The sequence below is a fragment of the Cuculus canorus genome, chromosome 3, assembly GCF_017976375.1.
Source record: "Cuculus canorus isolate bCucCan1 chromosome 3, bCucCan1.pri, whole genome shotgun sequence".
Lineage (NCBI taxonomy): Eukaryota > Metazoa > Chordata > Aves > Cuculiformes > Cuculidae > Cuculus > Cuculus canorus.
Window position 1 is genome coordinate 6,899,298 of NC_071403.1, and position 18,335 is coordinate 6,917,632.

General features: G+C 37.8%; 1 protein-coding gene across 1 annotated transcript in view; it reads right to left on the reverse strand.

Moving 5' to 3' along the window:
• CSMD1 (CUB and Sushi multiple domains 1) overlaps positions 1 to 18,335 on the reverse strand; it is a 1,155,040-nt gene that overhangs the window by 361,137 nt on the left and 775,568 nt on the right. The window contains exons 8-9 of the mRNA XM_054063646.1: positions 13,481 to 13,568; positions 5,701 to 5,825 (exon numbers count right to left, since the gene is read on the reverse strand). Coding sequence (XP_053919621.1) covers positions 5,701 to 5,825; positions 13,481 to 13,568 — 213 coding nt within the window. The remainder of the gene's footprint in view (positions 1 to 5,700; positions 5,826 to 13,480; positions 13,569 to 18,335) is intronic.

The following is an 18,335-nucleotide window of genomic DNA, read 5'->3' on the forward strand; positions in this document are numbered from 1 at the left end:
ATCCAAAAAACCCTCTCATCCACGCAGAAAATTCTACCGAGGCATCACTGACGATTATTAACAACCTGTTGGTGCTTTACCATGAAAAAGAAAAGAATTAATGACATTTAAGTATGCCACTGTGTGGTGCCCACTAGCAACAGAGAAAGCTTGGCATCTTGCTGTGTATCAAGCAAAACACGTTCTTCTAATTGCTAGAATAACAAGAGCAGATTCCGAGACTCTGAAAGAGGGAGGATATTCTTATTCCTAACTGATGGAAGCACCACACATCCAACATTATGACAAGGAGAATTTTTTTTCTTTTCTTCGATTCTCCCAGCATAAAATCTGCTACAGGAGGAACTAATCCAGAGCAGAGGCGCAGCTTCGTGGCAATAAGCTTTTGAATCCAGTTTGTAACTTCCTCAGCTATCCACAAAGAAGAAAGTCTAGAAAACTCTCTTTCAGCTCTTTTTAAAGCCAAGCTGTTGTTATGTTATCCCTCTCCCATTTGAACTTCAGGTAGAAGAAAAAAAAACCAGCAAGCAAAAGCTGCAGTAAAGTTCCATCCAGAGGTCTGTTTAGGAAATGGAGTTACTATAAAACATCGCACAAAAGTTAAGATAAACTTACATAGCACTTACTTAAAATGAGAATGAATTGCTGTAAGAATTCAATGTAGAAGTCAAACAAACTGGGAACATTTATATTAGCTCCATTCAGTTCCTGAGGGCACTAACAAGCCTAAACTGCCCTGACCAGCCACACCTGGGGCCTCCCACCACTTTCTGTCTGTGGGCTCAGAGGGCTGATGTCGGTGTGGGATTCAACTATCAGTTTCTGCTTGAGCAATCCCACTGAGCAGCTGCCTGCAGTTCCACCACAGTCACGGCTGTGCCTCCTCAGTCTGTTGATCCTGACCCTCATCCAGGCTCTGCAGCCTCTGCTCAGCCATTACCTGTCCCTGTCTCGAATCCTGTGTTCAGTTTTGAGCCCCTCACTCCAAGGACATTGAGAGGCTGGAGAGCATCCAGAGAAGAGCAACAAAGCTGGTGAAGGGGATGGAGAATAAGTGCTATGAGAAGGGGATGAGGGAACTGGGGTTGTTTAACCTGGAGAAGAGGAAGCTGAGGGGAGACCTTATCACTGTCTACAACTGCCTGAAAGGAGGTTGTGGAGAAATGGGTGTTAGTCTCTTCTCCCAAGTGACAGGTGATAGAACAAGAGGGAATGGCCTCAAGCTGCACCAGGGCAGGTTCAGATTGGACACTAGGAAAAAAACTTCACCAAAAAATTGTATCTGAGGCAGCCCAGGGAGGTGGTTGAGTCACCATCCCTGGATGTATTTAAAAGATGGGTAGATGCAGTACTTAAGGATATCATTTAGTGGCAGCTAATTATGGTTGGACTCGATGATCTCAGAGGTCTTTTCTAACCTGATGATTCTATGATTCTATGATTCCCAGGAAGGTGCCCAATGCCCAAGGCTGGGGATGCCCCTGGTCTGCCCTGCACCCTACCCGAAGTGGTGGGATGGGCCCCTGCTTCAAGGCATGCCCCTGCAGTGCTGCCTCGGGCAGAGCTCACAGCTCTTAGTCTCCAAGTAGCCCCTCCTGTGCTCTGGTAAGTAAGGTCATTACATGGATATTGTTTAACAGAAATAATGAAGGAACTTGCCTTCAGTAAGATGGTTCCTGTGTCTATCCATTAGCTTCATAAATTCTGAACTTTGTTAGTCATCATTCTGGGGTAAATGTAAGGTTTGGCTTCTCCCAAAAGTCTCATAGAATTGAAGTCGTTAAGCCCCCAGTAGTTGCATGTAGTTTATGAGCTTTTCCACTTGAGGTTGATGATCAATTAAAAATGTGATAAACAGTTCTTTGTGTTGTGCATTTTATTATTAAATATTTGGTTATAAGTACCATGAATACTGTCATCTTGAAAGTCTGTAAAGGGACTGGGAAAAATATGGACTGCAAATAAAACTTTTGTTGTTCACTTCCCACCATCCACAAATGCGCAGCACATGCAATGCTTTGTTATTGAACAAGAATTATACATCATTCAGGCTAAACAACATTAACCCATGTTTAGAGAAAAGCAAATAACTTTTAGAGGCTGGCTGACTAGACCCACTGACTGTTGTGAAACTACAGCTCCAAGTTTTTCACCCTCACGTTGAGAGTGACGGAGTGCTGGAAAAGGCTGCCCAAAGAGGTTGCAGATTCTCTTTCTCTGGAGATATTAAAAACCTGCCTGGACACATTCCTGTGCAACATGCTGTAGGTGAACCTGCTTTAGCACGAGGGTTGGACTAGGTGATCTTCAGAGGTCCCTTCCAACCCTGACCATTCTGTGATTCCGTAATTTTGGAAGTATGCTCAGAGGGGTGGAACACCTCTCATACAAGGACAAGCTGAGAATTGGGCTTGTTTAGCCAAGAGAAGGTTCCAGGTAGACCTCATAGCAGCCTGCCAGTACTTGCAGGGGTTTACGGGAAAGATAGAGAAAGGCTATTCACCAGGGAGTGTAGTTATAGCATGAGGAGTAACGTTTTAAGCTGAAAGAGGGGAGATTTATATTAGGTATTAGGAAGAAACTTTTCACCACAAGAATGATAAAGCACTGGAACAAGTTGCCCAGAGAAGTCACGGACGCCCCATCCGTGGAGGCGTTCAAGCCTAGGTTAGATGAGGCTTTGAGTGACCTGATCAATTGGTAGGTGTCCCTGCCCAAGGCAGCGGGGGTTGGATCTAGATGATCTTTAAGGTTCCTTCCAACCCAAACCATTCTATGTTTGCAGAAAGTAACTTCTTTTTCCAACAGAGGTTTTAATGGCAGTATAAGACTAATTTATCCTATTTGGTAGAAGTTTACTGGAGGGAGTAAAGCATTACAGAGATATTTGCAGATAATAAATTGGAAGGAATAGCAAACACTAGTAATAACACACAGATAATTCAGCAGCAAATAGCCCCTTTCTGCTGAGCATTACTTTCACCACGGATAGATTACTTCAGCTCATTTTTGCACCGTATTAGCAAAGAATAACAAATTCAGGAGATAGAATAAAAAAACAAAACCAAAAAAATGACTAACGCGAATGAACAATGGAGTTGCATGGACAAGATATTCTGCAGTAGCATGAAACCAAATACTAAGAGGGTGTATTTAGATTTTTCATTTAGATACACTGAGTTAAAGGGACACCTATGAACCACAGTTGCTTTGCTGCTCTGGAAAGAGTAGGAGTTGTAATTTTTATTTATTTATCTTTTACTATGTTTTAGATTGTACAGTCTTTACATGATATGCCTTTATATAATATTACTCATGTTACATAAAGGTTGTAATAAATTATCCAAGAGCTTCCTTTATATAATTTTATTAATTCTGACTGTAATGCAGATAAATTTCTTCATAGCAGCTTATATGTGCTGTGGTTTACATTTGTAACTAGAATAGTGCTGATAACTTACCAGTGTTTTGGATATTGCTTGCACAATATCAAGGCCTTTTCCATACCCCACACTGCCCCAACAGCCAGTAGGCTGGGAGTGGGCAAGAAGATGGAAGGGAACACAGCTTGGAGAGCTGACACCACCTGACTCAAGGGATATCCCATATCATATAATAATAAGTTCAGGAATTCTTAACATAAGAAGGATATGGAGCTGTTGGAAGCGGTTCAGAGGAGGGCTACAAAGATAATTGGAGGGCTGGAGCACCTTCTGTATGATGACAGGCTGAGAGAGTTGGGGTTGTTCAACCTGGAGAACAAAAGGCTCCGAGGAGACCTTACAACAGCCTTCCAGTACCTGAAGGGGCTACAAGAAAGCTGGAGAGGCACTGTTTACAAAGGCTTGTGGGGATAGGATGAGGGGGAATGGGTATAAACCGGAGAGGGGCAGATTTAGACTGGACATAAGGAGGAATTTCTTCAAAGAGAGGGTGGTGAGACACTGGCCCAGGTTGCCCAGGGAAGCTGTGGCTGTCCCATCCCTGGAGGTGTTCAAGGCCAGGTTGGATGGGCCTTGGGCAGCCTGATCCAGTGGGAGGTGTTCCTGCCCATGGCAGGGGGGGTTGGAACTGGATGATCTTTAAGGTCTCTTCCAACTCAAACTATTCTATGATTCTATATAACAACATGGTCAGCAATAAAAGCTCAGGAAAAGGAGGAAGTGTGAATGTTCATTGTTACAAGTCTGTTGTTCCAAGTAACCATCACTTGTGCTGAAGTGCTGCTCCCCAGGAAATGGTTAAATATAAAATCCTTATTTTGCTTTAGTTGCTTGCACAGATTTTCTTTGTGTATTAAACAGTCTTGATGTCCACCCATGAATTTTCAGCTTTTTCTCTGCAGTTCTCTCCCCCATCCTACCGGGGGCAAGAGAGCAAGGGGCTGGGTAGACTTAAATGTTGGTTAGGATCAACCCACCAGAGCTGTTTATATTCTTTAACGAAGAAAGCATAATTTACAAGTATATTACATTTGTAGTTATATAAGTTGAAAAAACCTTTTCTGGCAACAGGTAAAGACATTTTTCTTTTGGTATTATGAAATAATTAGATAATGGAATATTTTTTATAAGTATATGAGTTTTATATAAGTGAGATTATGCTTTAGCTCATCCTTGAACTAGCAAAAGTTTCAGTCTGAGTGTTGCAAATCCTTCCCTCCACAGTCTCTCTATCATTCGCTTCCCTGGTAATTGGCATTCAGCGTAAGATTTTGAGAGTATAAGAAGTTTTTCTTTGATATATCTGAAAATGACAAAGTATATCAAACAATTAGGGTTGGGTGTGGGGTTATTTTGTTATGGGTTGGTTTTTTGGGGGTGGGGTTTTTTTTTGTGTTTTCAGATGTTTGTTTGTTTGGTTTTGTAATTAATGGTGGTGGGTTTACTTGTTTTCTAGTGCTTGTCCTGTTCAGGTAAGGTACTAAGGCATAAGGTGAGCACATTTCTAGGGTTAAGAGTTCCATTAACATATGCAGTAGAAATCTGCAATTCAATTTTTCTACTAAGAAAAAGGAAAAGTTCTGTACATAGATATATACTCTTTATTTTTCCTATGTAACTCAGTTCTGGAGTACTTTGACAGGATTTACATATTTTTCTATGCTTTTATTATAGGCAATAGATTGTAACGGAAAACAAACAAACAAACAAATAAAAAGCCACCTTCCCCTCTCCTCTTTAAAAGCAGGGGGAGGAACTTATCCGTTAGTTCAGACCATAATGAGAAAATAATTAGAAAACAAGTCAGAAGGTTGGGTAACGACCTATGTAAGGTTACACAAAAGAGAAGAACTAGAGCGGAATTCACCGTGCAACGAGGACTATGTACATATCTGGAACTGGTAGAAACGCAATATGATTGTGCAGAGCTCTTATTTAGGAATTAGAAAAAAAATAACTAAAGCCTAGTAACTAGTTCAACTTAAAATATGCTTAACATGACAAGAAGAAGATTAAATGAAGTGAAAACTATTAAAATGAAATGAGGTCCCTAAATTGATACTGTTTCTGCATTTTTACTTGCGTGCTTCAAACTACAGAGGGAAGTTTAGATATACGTAATCACATATAAGCACACACACATATATGATATATAATTTTTTGCTTTGTTTTGAATATAATTTCATTGTATTTTGAAGCAGAAATTATAAATTACCCTTTTAAACCTCAGGAAAAAAATTCAAAGACTAACACCTACCTCTGCAAATTGGCCTGTGGTCACTCCAGGCAGCCAGTGTGTCTGTCACTCTCTGACAAGTGATGCTTTTAGAACCTTGCAGCACGTAATTATCTTCACATGAAAACTGTACGCTTGCACCCACCCTAAGAGAAAAATGGGAAAAAGGAGAAAAGAATTATAACATATTTTAAATATCACTCCACCCAAATAAATGTAAATGTCACCAATGACAATATTTCTAGGTCCAAACAAAGAAATTACGATGAGAAATACTATATTCATAAGGAAAATACTCCGTCAATACTATATTCATAAGGAAATATTTATACTATAAAGAAAAGGTCTACTCTTTAGTTTGTCCACCTTTTAAAGAAGTAAAACTAGGAATATAAAGTAATGGTGATACTAAGTTTCATCTTTTAAACTATGACTTCAATAAACGTATAAATGTATTTTTATATAATATATATAACCGCTGTTCTTTCAGGCAAGAAAATTTACTTCATGAATAATTTCAATCCCTCCCTAATGGCCTAATTGAGAAAATAAGTAGTTAGATATGGTAATTTGTCCACAGGTAGAACTAAGAAATATTAATTTCAGTAAATTGTGATAATTCTTTAAATATTCCTGACCTTTTTTAAATATCCTGTTAAAAATTATGCTTAATGATAACTATTATTAGAATAGAGACAGATTGTTACACTTATAACTTTGTACTGTGTCTCTTTCAAATGATTTGTTACCCTTTTTAAATAATAATTTCTTTCTGAACAACATTGACCAACATTTATGAGGAATTAACAAAAAAAGCATGTGGTTACTGTGTATCTAAAAAAGGGCTTTTCTAAACAGTATTTACATTTCTGCTTCCATTTATTATTAGTGAAATTCTTTGTTCGCTATCATAATTAACTGGTTTTGTTGTTAGCTTTCTCGCATTTTTAAATCTGTGTCTGATAAACCCATGTTGTGAACAAAGAGATCTTGATAAAGCAGACATCTTAGTTTGGTCTTTCTAAGTCACTGAGTCCTAAGCGTCAGGGAATTGCTAGATGGGAGTCAGAAAGCTCTATGGTTGAAATTGTGCAGTGGAGAATAGCAAATAATCTCATTCACTAACATCCGGCTCATTCCTACCCTTCAAGAACAAGTAATCTTTTAGTTTCTCAGAGGACTTCGTAAAAATAAACTACGTTGCCTGTCATTATTATGATGTACTTCTAGAGATCTTTCATGAAAGTTTAATAGGAGGAGGAGGAGGATGATTATTATTATTATTATTGCTTAAAATTGGAATGTGATGTCCTAAAATCTAGGAAAGCTTTAAAATCTGCTTTTCTTAACACGTGGTTCTTTAGCTGTTAAATATGAAAAAAAAAAACCCAGAAGGGTAGAGAAAATACTGGTCCTTTCCTTCAATAGTTCATGGGAAGTGCATAAAATCTTTGAAAAGTAATAATATTTTAAAAATTGTATTTATCTTATATGTCATAACCTACTATATTGTCTAATGTTCTTGAAACTCAGAAAAATAGACCAAGTATGATTCCAAATGCATACCTCAAATTAATAAACAATTGGCTCTTCTTATTCGTAAAGAAAATAGTATGATTAATTAATCTCACATTTTAATGCTATATTTAGAATAAATTTTCTCATATTTTCTAAAATTATGACCTCTGAAAGTTTGTTTTATGGAAACAGGAAGAAAAACAACCAGATCCCTAGTAATGATAAATGTAAATTGAGAACTGAAATATTCACGAATTGAAATTAAAAATAATACTGGATAAAGATTTGCCCCAAAATACCAAGATGTATGAACCAACATGAAAGCTTCAACATTTCCCTGAAATCTGCTATCAAGACATGTAAGGAGAATTACAAAACTTACAAGAAATCAGAGTGAAATGTATATTTATTCATAGAATCATAGAATCACTAGTTTGGTAAAGACATTCAAGATCATCGAGTCCAGCCATTCCTTTCTGCCACTAAATGATATTCTTAATTACCTCATCCACCCGTATTTTAAATACCTCCAGGGAAGATGACTCCACCACCTCTCTGGGCAGTCTCTGCCAGTGCCCAATGACCCTTTCTGTGATTTTTTTTTTCCTGATGTCCAATACCTTGAGTATTGTGTTCAGTTCTGGGCCCCTCACCACAAGAAGGATGTTGAGGCTCTGGTGCGTGTCCAGAGAAGAGCAACGAAGCTGGTGAGGGGGCTGGAGAACAAGTCTGACGAGGAGCGGCTGAGAGAGCTGGGGTTGTTTAGCCTGGAGAAGAGGAGGCTGAGGGGAGACCTTATTACTCTCTACAACTACCTGAAAGGAGGTTGTGGAGAGGAGGGAGCTGGGCTCTTCTCCCAAGTGACAGGGGACAGGACAAGGGGGAATGGCCTGAAGCTCCGCCAGGGGAGGTTCAGGCTGGATATCAGAAAAAATTCTTCACAGAAAGAGTCATTGGGCACTGGCAGAGGCTGCCCAGGGACGTGGTCGAGTCGCCTTCCCTGGAGGTGTTTAAGGAATGGGTGGATGAAGTGCTTAGGGACATGGTTTAAGGGAGTGTTAGGAATGGTTGGACTCGATGATCCAGTAGGTCCTTTCCAACCTGGTGATTCTATGAGTCTATGATTCTGCTATTCATAATTTAACATACCTAATTATTGCCCCTCAAGAAAGAACAAAGTGGAAAAAAAATTCCAAAAGCCCAAGAGGAATACAAATATTCTGACTCAGTAAGGAAAATATTTAATGTTTAGACTGGGGTTTCATCATTTGAGATATATTGAAAGGAATAAATCTTGTTAATAAATACATAAAATGTTACACACTAATTCAATCTATACACTTACGATGATTCATTTATTTCACTATTATTCTATGCAATGTATTTTACTTTTTTCTAAACCTCTGGAAACAGCTTGCATCTAAGAACTAAGAATGTGAACTTCATATATTTGACACGGTGGACATCATCTTCTGGAATATTTGATTACAAAATTAGTGGCAGAAAATAAATATGCTGACTACAACATTCTAAAAATAAACAAAAAGTCTAGAAAAAGATCAAATTGGAGAGCAAGTTAGGAATATGAAGTACTCAAAAGCTCCTTACTATTAAAATTTGAGGTGGAGAGAAAGCCGAATGCCAGCTATAGGCATTGACAAGTGCAATCTTTTGAAAGTAATTTCAAAAATTCTAATTAAATTTCAGGAAGGCTACAGAAGAGCAGTCATAGGTTTTAATAGAATGACTGAGACACTTACAGGCATGGTTTATGCGTGGCTACAATATATGCTAAATCTGCCTTAATATCAGTTGATATCCATCCTTTTCAAAGCCTGTGTTGCAAGAAATCAGGTTTATGCCATGAAACTGATACTTTCAAGAAAAGAATTTTAATGTAATTTTTATTCTGTTAAGTTTTATTGAAAAGTTCTAAACTTTTCTAAAACCCAGAATGGAACTATGGACCATCACACTATAATAGATGTGAAGGAAATTAAAGATTTGTGTAACTAACTGATTAATAATGAAATATGTGTGTAAATACTTATATAATACATACATTGCAGATATCTGAATTAAGCCATATAGCATTAGATGTTTTAGAGAACTGTGCATACTGTGAAATCTTAGATGAGCTGAGTTACTAGAGTATTTCAGATTATCAGATCTATTTTTAGTAGTGCATGTATTGATAGGGCAAGAGGAATGTCTATAAATTGGAGGGGGGAAGATTTAGACTAGACATAAGGAGGAATTTCTTCACAATGAGGGTGGTGAGGCCCTGGCACAGGTTGTCCAGGGAAATTGTGGATGCCACATCCCTGGAGGTGTTCTAGACCAGGTTGGGTGGAGCCTTGGGCAGCCTAATCCAGTGGGATGTCCCTGCCCATGGCAGGGGGGTTGGAACTGAGTGATCTTTACGGTCCCTTCTAACACAAACCATTCTATGATTCTATGATTCTATGATTCTATGATCTATCTAAATAAGCATTATAAGTGGAGGAGACACAGATAGGCCACACAGTCTACAATAAAATTCCTTTTGCTCTAAGCAACATCCAAATTGTTGAGTCTCTCCATTGATTCTGTTTGACATTTTTCCATTAAAAAATGGGACACCCTTTGAAAGCTGTATTTTAGTTTATTTGATCTGTGATTTCAAAGGAAATAATTTCTTCACCTTCTTTCCAGTCATTAGCAATAAATGTTTTAATTTCTTTTTTTTTTTTTTTCATGTATCTACCTCCTTCATCACTGGGCAATTCTGTGACCACTGGAAGTGTTTTGTTAATTCCCTGTGTAGACTTTCAACAGAAGGAACAAACTAGTTTCCTCTTTTTTCTTTTTTTTTTTTAACTTTGAAGAGCATCAAAGACGAAAAAAAAAAGAGGGCTGAAATGTTATTGTTTCTAAATTAGATTTCATTTAAATAATATACTGATTTGAGATTTCACATTAAAATAAAATGTGATATTGACCTCAAAATTACACTGATTATGTCCTCATTTGTCCAGCAATGACTGAGCTGCCATTTGTCCCTTAAAAGCGATCCAAATATCCACTAAATTTTTTTTGAAATCACAGAAAATCGCCTCCTCTACTTCCTGAACTGAACTTGGTAAAAGCCTGGCAGGAGGATGGAATGAAAAGGTTAAGGTTTCAATGCCTTTTTGTTTGCTTTATGATATTAGAGTGAATGCCATTATTATGCCGAAAATGATGAAACCCTTTTCAAAGAACTTGTCATCACTGAATCAGCTGGATGTCAGGCTGTCTTGAAAATAAACCCTCTGCCTTTCCATCAATCCCACTCACAACATGCCTTTCAGTAGACTGGAAAAGATTTTGAATAATGTGCATTTTCACATGTTTTATTTCAGATTAATATCCACAGTTGTCATTCCCCTGACAAGAACAATAGCTCCTTCTGGTGTCTATACCTGCCTCTTAGAAAAGGAAAAAAACATTCCCTTTCTTTTACTCTCCATAGAATTTTCACTACATGGGAAAAATACAAGCCAACTGTAAATATTATTTTCTTTTATAGAAGAGCTTGATTTGTAATTTCAGAGAAAGAGAAACAAAATACGAGCCAAATTCTCTAATTAAAAATTAAGATAGACATAACTAGCTAAAGTTTAAGATAGCTAAGATGTGTTTTAAATAGATATAAAGAAGATTACAGCACCTGAAAAAGAGTTCTCATTGCATAATCAGTTTTCAGATAACAAGTAAATTTTAGGGGGGAAATAAAAATTTATTGTTTTTGTCAAATAATACTCAGATTTGGAGGCCCAAAACATGCACACAAATAATAAGTGATCAATGTACATTAATGTGTTTTATTTATCCTATATGACGTTGCTTGTGCTATTTTTGAACACCTTATCTATTCATTTACCCCCTGAGCAGCAAGATGCATTAGATGAAATGAAAATATTATTAGAGTAATGGGGTACAGGAGGGAGGGCATAGCCTTGCTCTGTCAGTTGAGTAAGGATTGCTATAAGTGAGCTCCCGACATTGAAGGTACTTTTAGCCTACATTCACTTGTAAAAAAACTGTGTGGTTTTATGTATGTTTTCGTAGAGTCATAGAACTAGGTTGGAGAAGACCTCTTGGATCATCCAGTCCAACCATTCCTATCTGCCACTAAACCATATCCCTGAGCACCTCATCTACCCTTCTTTTAAATATCTCCAGGGATGGTGACTCCACCCCCTCCCTGGGCAGCCTCTGCCGCTGCCCAAAGACCCTTTCCGTGATTTTTTTTTTTTCTGATGTCCAGTCTGAACCTCCCCTGGCGGAGCTTGAGGCCATTCCCCCTTGTCCTGTCCTCAGTCACTTGGGAGAAGAGCCCAGCTCCCTCCTCTCCACAACCTCTTTTCAGGTAGTTGTAGAGAGCAATAAGGTCTCCCCTCAGCCTCCTCTTCTCCAGGATAAACAACCCCAGCTCTCTCAGCCGGGGAGATTCCACAACCTCTCTGGAAAACTTGCTCCAGTGTTTGACTATCCTCATAGTAGAAATATTAATTATAATTTTCTTTTTTAATCCCGAATCTCGTACTAATTTACCATGTTTCAGCTTATGTCCATTGCCTCTAGTCTTGTCACTGTACACCTCTGAGGAAAGTCTGGCTTACTCTTCTCTACAGAATCCTCTTTAGTTGCTGCAGACAGCAGTAAGGTCCTTTAGATTCTCTTAAGGCTGAGCAAACCCTGAATCCTCAGTCTCTTGTTATCCGTCGTGTGCTCAGGGCTCCCTCACTATCCCAATTAGCTGAACTTACTCTGGTATCTATATTTAATGCAGTGAGAAAGGCCCCTTCAGGTGTGAATTTGTGTTATTTTCCATGGTGTTAACTTAGAGATACTTTCCACTAATAACAGACTGTTCCCAGATGCTGTGCTAAAGTCTCTCAACTAAGTATTTGATTTGGAGGAATTCAGAATAAGAGGTATACTCTACATCCTTTATGGCTGTGAGGGTAGACTCAAGAGGACGAGGGAAACTGAGACATACCTGCATAAACAGAAAAGTAAAACACTCTGCAAAATAACTGTGGAAATATACAAGTATCCCCTGGATGAATACACAGACACTTAAATACATCTTGGGAAAGAGTCTTTTTCCTAGTCTTTTTTACCCAGTCTTTTTTACCTAGTTTTTTACCTAGTCTTCTGGCAACTGATGCTTCTCTCCTTGATACACGAAATGCTAATAAAAACCTAGATAAAAATTATATTTGCTTTCCTAAAACAGCAGATTTTTTGACAGCAATTGCATAATATCTTTTTGTATCATACAATTTCCCTTTCAGCAGCTGTACTTGCCAAGTTCAATCAGAACAGGATAATAGCAAACATCTTCCGGACAGCTCGTCTCTCTCTAGCCGATTTATTGAAAAGCTTATTTCACTTCATTATTTTTTAAAACACATTTAACCACTGACCCATTGCTAATGAAATCATGACTTTGCATATAACTGATTCTCTTGACGTTGGAGTACTTTATGAGTTCTCAAACTCCTTTGAGGATAAATAGAGAAAAATTCAAAACAAGTCGTTCTCTCGGAAATGGAATAGATTTTAACATTCTTTTTCCCTTGGTAGTTATACCTTAGTTTGTAAAAGCCTTCATTCAGGAGCCAGGTTTGATTAACTCACTTCCTGGAGCTGCAGTGAACTTTTCCTTCTAATTCCTATGACGTTTTCCTTTCCATTTACTCTTAGGTCTAGCTGTCCATTCCCTGCTGAGCAATTTATAAATCTCTGCATGCGCTGGAGGCTCCCACCTCCTTCCTTTGACCGTCTGCTCTGCCACACCTTGAAATCACTGCTGTTTTTTCCCCAACAGGGAAAAAAGTAACCTTCCTCCTTTCTCCATAGGGGGCCATTTGACCTCAACTTCTTTTTTTTAATGAATACAACAAAAGCTGAAAAGAAAAAAAGCAAGGAGATGGCATTCAACACAGCCTCAGATGCTGAATTTGCCATGTTTCCAAAGCTTTTTAATAACTTTTATACAGTGACCAAATGGATAATTCTCTCTACATCTTCTATGCTGTCCAGAGAGTTATGACTTGCATGGACAAGATTATTAAGATCTAAAATTCCTATTTAAAATGCATTAATTTAAAAAAGAAACAAGCAATACTAATTCAAGATGTATAACACATCTAAAACTAGTGAAACGATACATATCTCTAGTTATATGCTCTGCACACAAGCCACAAGAAACACTTTACTTTTGGTCATATAGAAAGCTGTATGTGCCTACCTGAAGTCAGAGCCCACCCTTTTCCCATTTTCAGGAATTCCAGGATCAGGACATGTATCAGATGCAACTGCATCCCCACCCTGGGTCACTGCAAAGTAAAGGGAAAAAAGAATTTAGACATGCAGCTGTAAAGATGACTCTTCACTTTATCCATCCTTTAACTTCAATGGCCTGGGTTTAAACAGAAGCATATTCATATCTTTTTTTTTCTAAAAAGACTCTAAATTTTCTAAATTTTTTTCACCAAAATGAAGCGCCCTTGAGTGTGTTGTTTATTTTCTTTGGTTATAATAAAGGAAATATTTTGCTTTTGTGAGAAAATAAATGGTTGATTTCTCATAGTCATTCATCTTTTTATGAATACTCTATGACCCATGGCTTTACTCAGACGGGAAACAACATTTTGTGAAGTCACCTTCTTAAATATTCACACCACACCATTATAAGGCTAAGGTAATTATGAAAATAAAATCTCATTTAACCTTCTGTCCATGATAAGACTTGAAGTTGACAAAACCCAAGAACATAACTGTAATACAGAAATAGTTTTCTGAAGATAAATTTAATCTCAAAAATATACAGAAAACCCTACAGAGCAATGCCTTTGTAACGAGCTGAGTATGTGCTCACGTAAATAAGGCTCAATATCTGTATTTCATGCTTTCACGTAGGAAAAGAAAGAAAAGGTATCATATACTGTTACTTTCCTTTTGTCCTCTGTTCTCTCTCCTTCCACACTGTCAGATATTTAAATAATACGAGATATAGAAATATATAAACTCACTGTCCTTTCAGAAATCAAAACACTTTGAATATTCAATGTTCGCTTTTATCTTCTTCATTTGTAAAAAGCTATTCAGGGAATTTGTGGAGTTAAAAGGAATTAATCATAAAGAAAAGACATAAACCAACAGCATAACATTGAGAATATACAGAAAATCTGAATACACATGTGCTTTCTATCCTGCACATACACATGTACAGGTACAGGTACTAATATCCTGTATCAGTTAGGTACACATTAGTACCAGTTAACCAAATTCCTGTCCATGCACAGTTACACACTCTCCTGTCTTTCTGTTTCAGCTAAAGAAGAGAGTTAGTAGAGATTTGTGGATCACATTTATCATCTTAAAAGGCTTTTGGGAAACCCTTAAGGACAGGACAGAATGTTCTTCCCAAATAAAAAAAAAAAAATAAAAAGTTAGTTGGACTATTTAGCCGCACAAAATGAATTACACAAACCTGATTGGATTACAGATAACAGCATTACAGCTGAGAGCTGATGAGTGATTAGATGCAAGAAGTGTCTGGTTTTCCCGCACAGTAATATGCTTTCAAATTGAATACAGTGGTAAAAGAAAGTAGTGACAAGAAGAATATATACAATCAGATGGTAAAAGCTATAAATCTTTATGTCTGTTTCGGTAGCATGAGGGACAAATAATTTGCATGGAAATCCAAAGTTTTACAAGAGAAAATTTAAACAAATAAAATCTATATTATAGCACTACAAAAATATAACTAAGGTAAAGCATTTGCAAGTACCAAAATATTTGACCTGAGCACAGGTTCTTCTTAAAGTAGAGAAACTGCAACAATTATAGTATCTTTCAACATTTGTCTACGTTATTTTTTCAAAAAATTCTTTTTAAGAAAGGAAAGGAACGATCTCTTTCTCCACATCTTTTGAACACTGTTCTATTGTATGCTCTTTGTCCCAGAAATCTTTGTTTAAAGTAGATGAAAAAAGACTATGATAATCTCAAAAATGCTTTTGCAGACACAATTAAAAAATGTTTACTTATAAATTTATTTCCTGATAGATAAAAAAATAGTCAGCTGGTCAAAAGTATACCATCTGGAATTTACCATCTTGAAAAAGCTCCAGACCAAGAGCGTAATTTTGCTAGCTTCTCTAATATTACTCAGATAGATCAAGATTTTGTGTGTTTAAATAAAGGCTTTCAGAATAGATTTATGCTAGATCGTATACATGCATTTTAGCCTTTTAGAGAATTAAATTTTATAGTTTCTTGGAAAGCGTAGTTCTGTTAGTGGAAGTGAGGCTTAATTTTAAGTACGGAATCACCAAAGCTTGAAAATAAGAGATATGACTGAACTGGTTATTCAACATGTCAACATGAACCATATGATAACGACTGTGATGTGAGATGAACAGTGCTTTTACTATAATATATTAAGTACAAATATATTACAGTGAAACTACCTCGTTTTACACACATACATAAAAAAAATGTGTAAATATTTTGTTCGGGACACCATTAAGTGTTGACTGAGACCTTACTCACAGCATAGAACAAAATGATCTCCCCAGGTGGACAAGGTAATTTGCAAAAGTTTCTTCTCAGCCTTTACCTTCCCCTGTCAACACACACCCACATCTGTAGCAGGGAAGGGCGCTTAAGGCTATCCTTCACCCAGAGGAGCACTCTGTCTTGAAACAGTGCAACTATCATATGTTTAGAACTCATCACATCTTCCTGGGTGCCAACAGGCCAAGTTAAACATGGTCCAGGTTGTTGGGTTTTTTTTTTGCTTTTACTTTCTTCAATGAACAGTCAAGTGTTTTTTAACAGATGGTGGTTGCACGACATGCTGTCATAATAAAATAAATCCACTTGCCTTATAAAAATGCCTGTCTGACTTTATCTTTCCAGACAGAAAAAAAAGTGAACAAATTTCTCAAATTAGAAAAGCGATTTATTACCTTAAGTTGGTCAGGGACACCAGGCACCTTAAGCGGATATATATATATATATGTCACACACACTCTTACACTCTTACATGTTAACATGCTTAAAATCTTTACCTGACAGTATTTGGGAATTAACCCAAGAATAAGATGTTAAGATTTCTTTAGCTCCAACATTTACTTTCATTCAGACTGAAAATACATGAAAAGATGCCCGACTCAATCTGTGTCCGAGACCTTTATTTTCCTCTGTTTCTATCCTATTAGATTCACCCCTTTTTCACAGAATCATGGAGTGATATGTGTTGGAAGAGACCAATCCAATCACCTAGTCCAATCCCCACACTAAAGCAGGTTCACCTAAGGCAGGTTGACCGGGAAAGCATCCAGGAAAGTTTTTAATAACAACAGAAAAGGAGAATCCACAGCCTCTCTGGGCAACCTGTTCCAGTGCTCTGTCACCCTCACAGTAAAGAAGTTTTTCCTCAGGTTCCACAGGTAGAAACTCCTGTGCTCCAGTTTGTCCCCATTGACCCTTGTCCTGTCACTGGGCACCACTGAGAAGTGTCTGACCCCGTCCCCTTGACAACTGTCCCTTAGATAATTACAAGCATTGATAAGATCCCCTCTTAATCCTCTCTTCTCCAGGTTAAGTAGTCCCAGGTCCTTCAGTCTTTCCTCATAAGAGAGATGCTCCAGTCCCTTGACCATATTTGAGGCCCTCTGCTAGACTATCTCCAGTAGTTCCTTGTCTTTCTTGAGCTGAGGAGCCAAGAACTGGACACAGGACTCCATACACAGCTTAGGACAGAGTAGAGGGGAGGACAACCTCCCTCAACACAGTGGCCACAATTTTCTTCTTGATGTACCCAGGATACCATTGGTCTTCTTGGCCATGAGGGAACATTGTTAACTTCTTGTCCACCAGGACTCCCAGATCCTTCTCCACAGAGCTGCTTTCCAGCTGGTCAACCCCTAACCTGTGTTGGTGCAGGGTTATTATTCTGCCCGAGGTGCAGAGCTCTACACTTGCCTTTGTTGAACTTCATTGTGTTCCTATCTGCTCAGCTCTCCAACCTGTCCAGGCCTTGGTAAATAGCAGCACCGCCTTCTGGTATATCAGCCACTCCTCCCAGTTCTGTATCGTCAGTAAACTTGTTGAGAGTACACTGTCCCCACATCTGAGCCATTGATGCTGAGCAAGACAGGGTCAAGTAATGACCCCTAGGGAACATTGCTGGCCACAGGCTTCCAACTAGACTCGGTGCCACCAGTCACAACTTTCTGAGCTCTACCATACAGTCAGTTCTCAATTAACCTGACTTTCCACTCACCCAACACACAGCTCCTATGCTTATCTATGAGGATCTTATGGCACACAGCAACAAAAGCCTTGCTGAAGTCAAGGTAGACAATGTGTACCGCTCTCCCATCATTTACCCAGTCAGTCATGACATCATAAAAAGCCTTTATCCACTGCTATGAAGTATTATCCACTGCTACTGAGATCCATAACATGTGAGAGGAGAAGATATCATCTTTGATTTGAGTATCTCACTTCCAGAATATTTCTAATCCTTTCCAGTCTGTTTCTGAAAGCATCTTTTAGATGCTATTTATTATTCATCCAGTCACTTGCTCAGTCTTTCACTGGTTTATTTTAAAGAAAAAGACTTCTGCATACCCTTGTAAGACCCATGTCTTACCTGTTTGTACTCTTTCAAAGTGATACTATATAAAGGTTCATTTACCTACAGTATTATAAAGTATTTCATGCTTTTTGAATCCTCCTTTTGATTTTTCCCTCTTTATTGTATGAAACATAAATTGCTTTGCTTTACTTTCAAAGCTCATTCACAGACTCTAGGTATTTAAACTATCACCTCAGTTTTCATTTTAAAAATTTTTAATTTAAAAATTATGATGATATTAAGGAAAATGGAAGGTGATTTTCCTGTTTAAAGCTGGCAAAACTTAGATATAAATATCAATTACCCAGTAACTCTAGCACAGCTATGTGCTAATTAGTAGCATTTATCTTAAAACACTAACAATGCTCTTCTGTATTGTGAATATAAACTGAACAATTATAAACCTATATTTATGGCAAATAAATTTAGGACCAGTCTAAATAACACT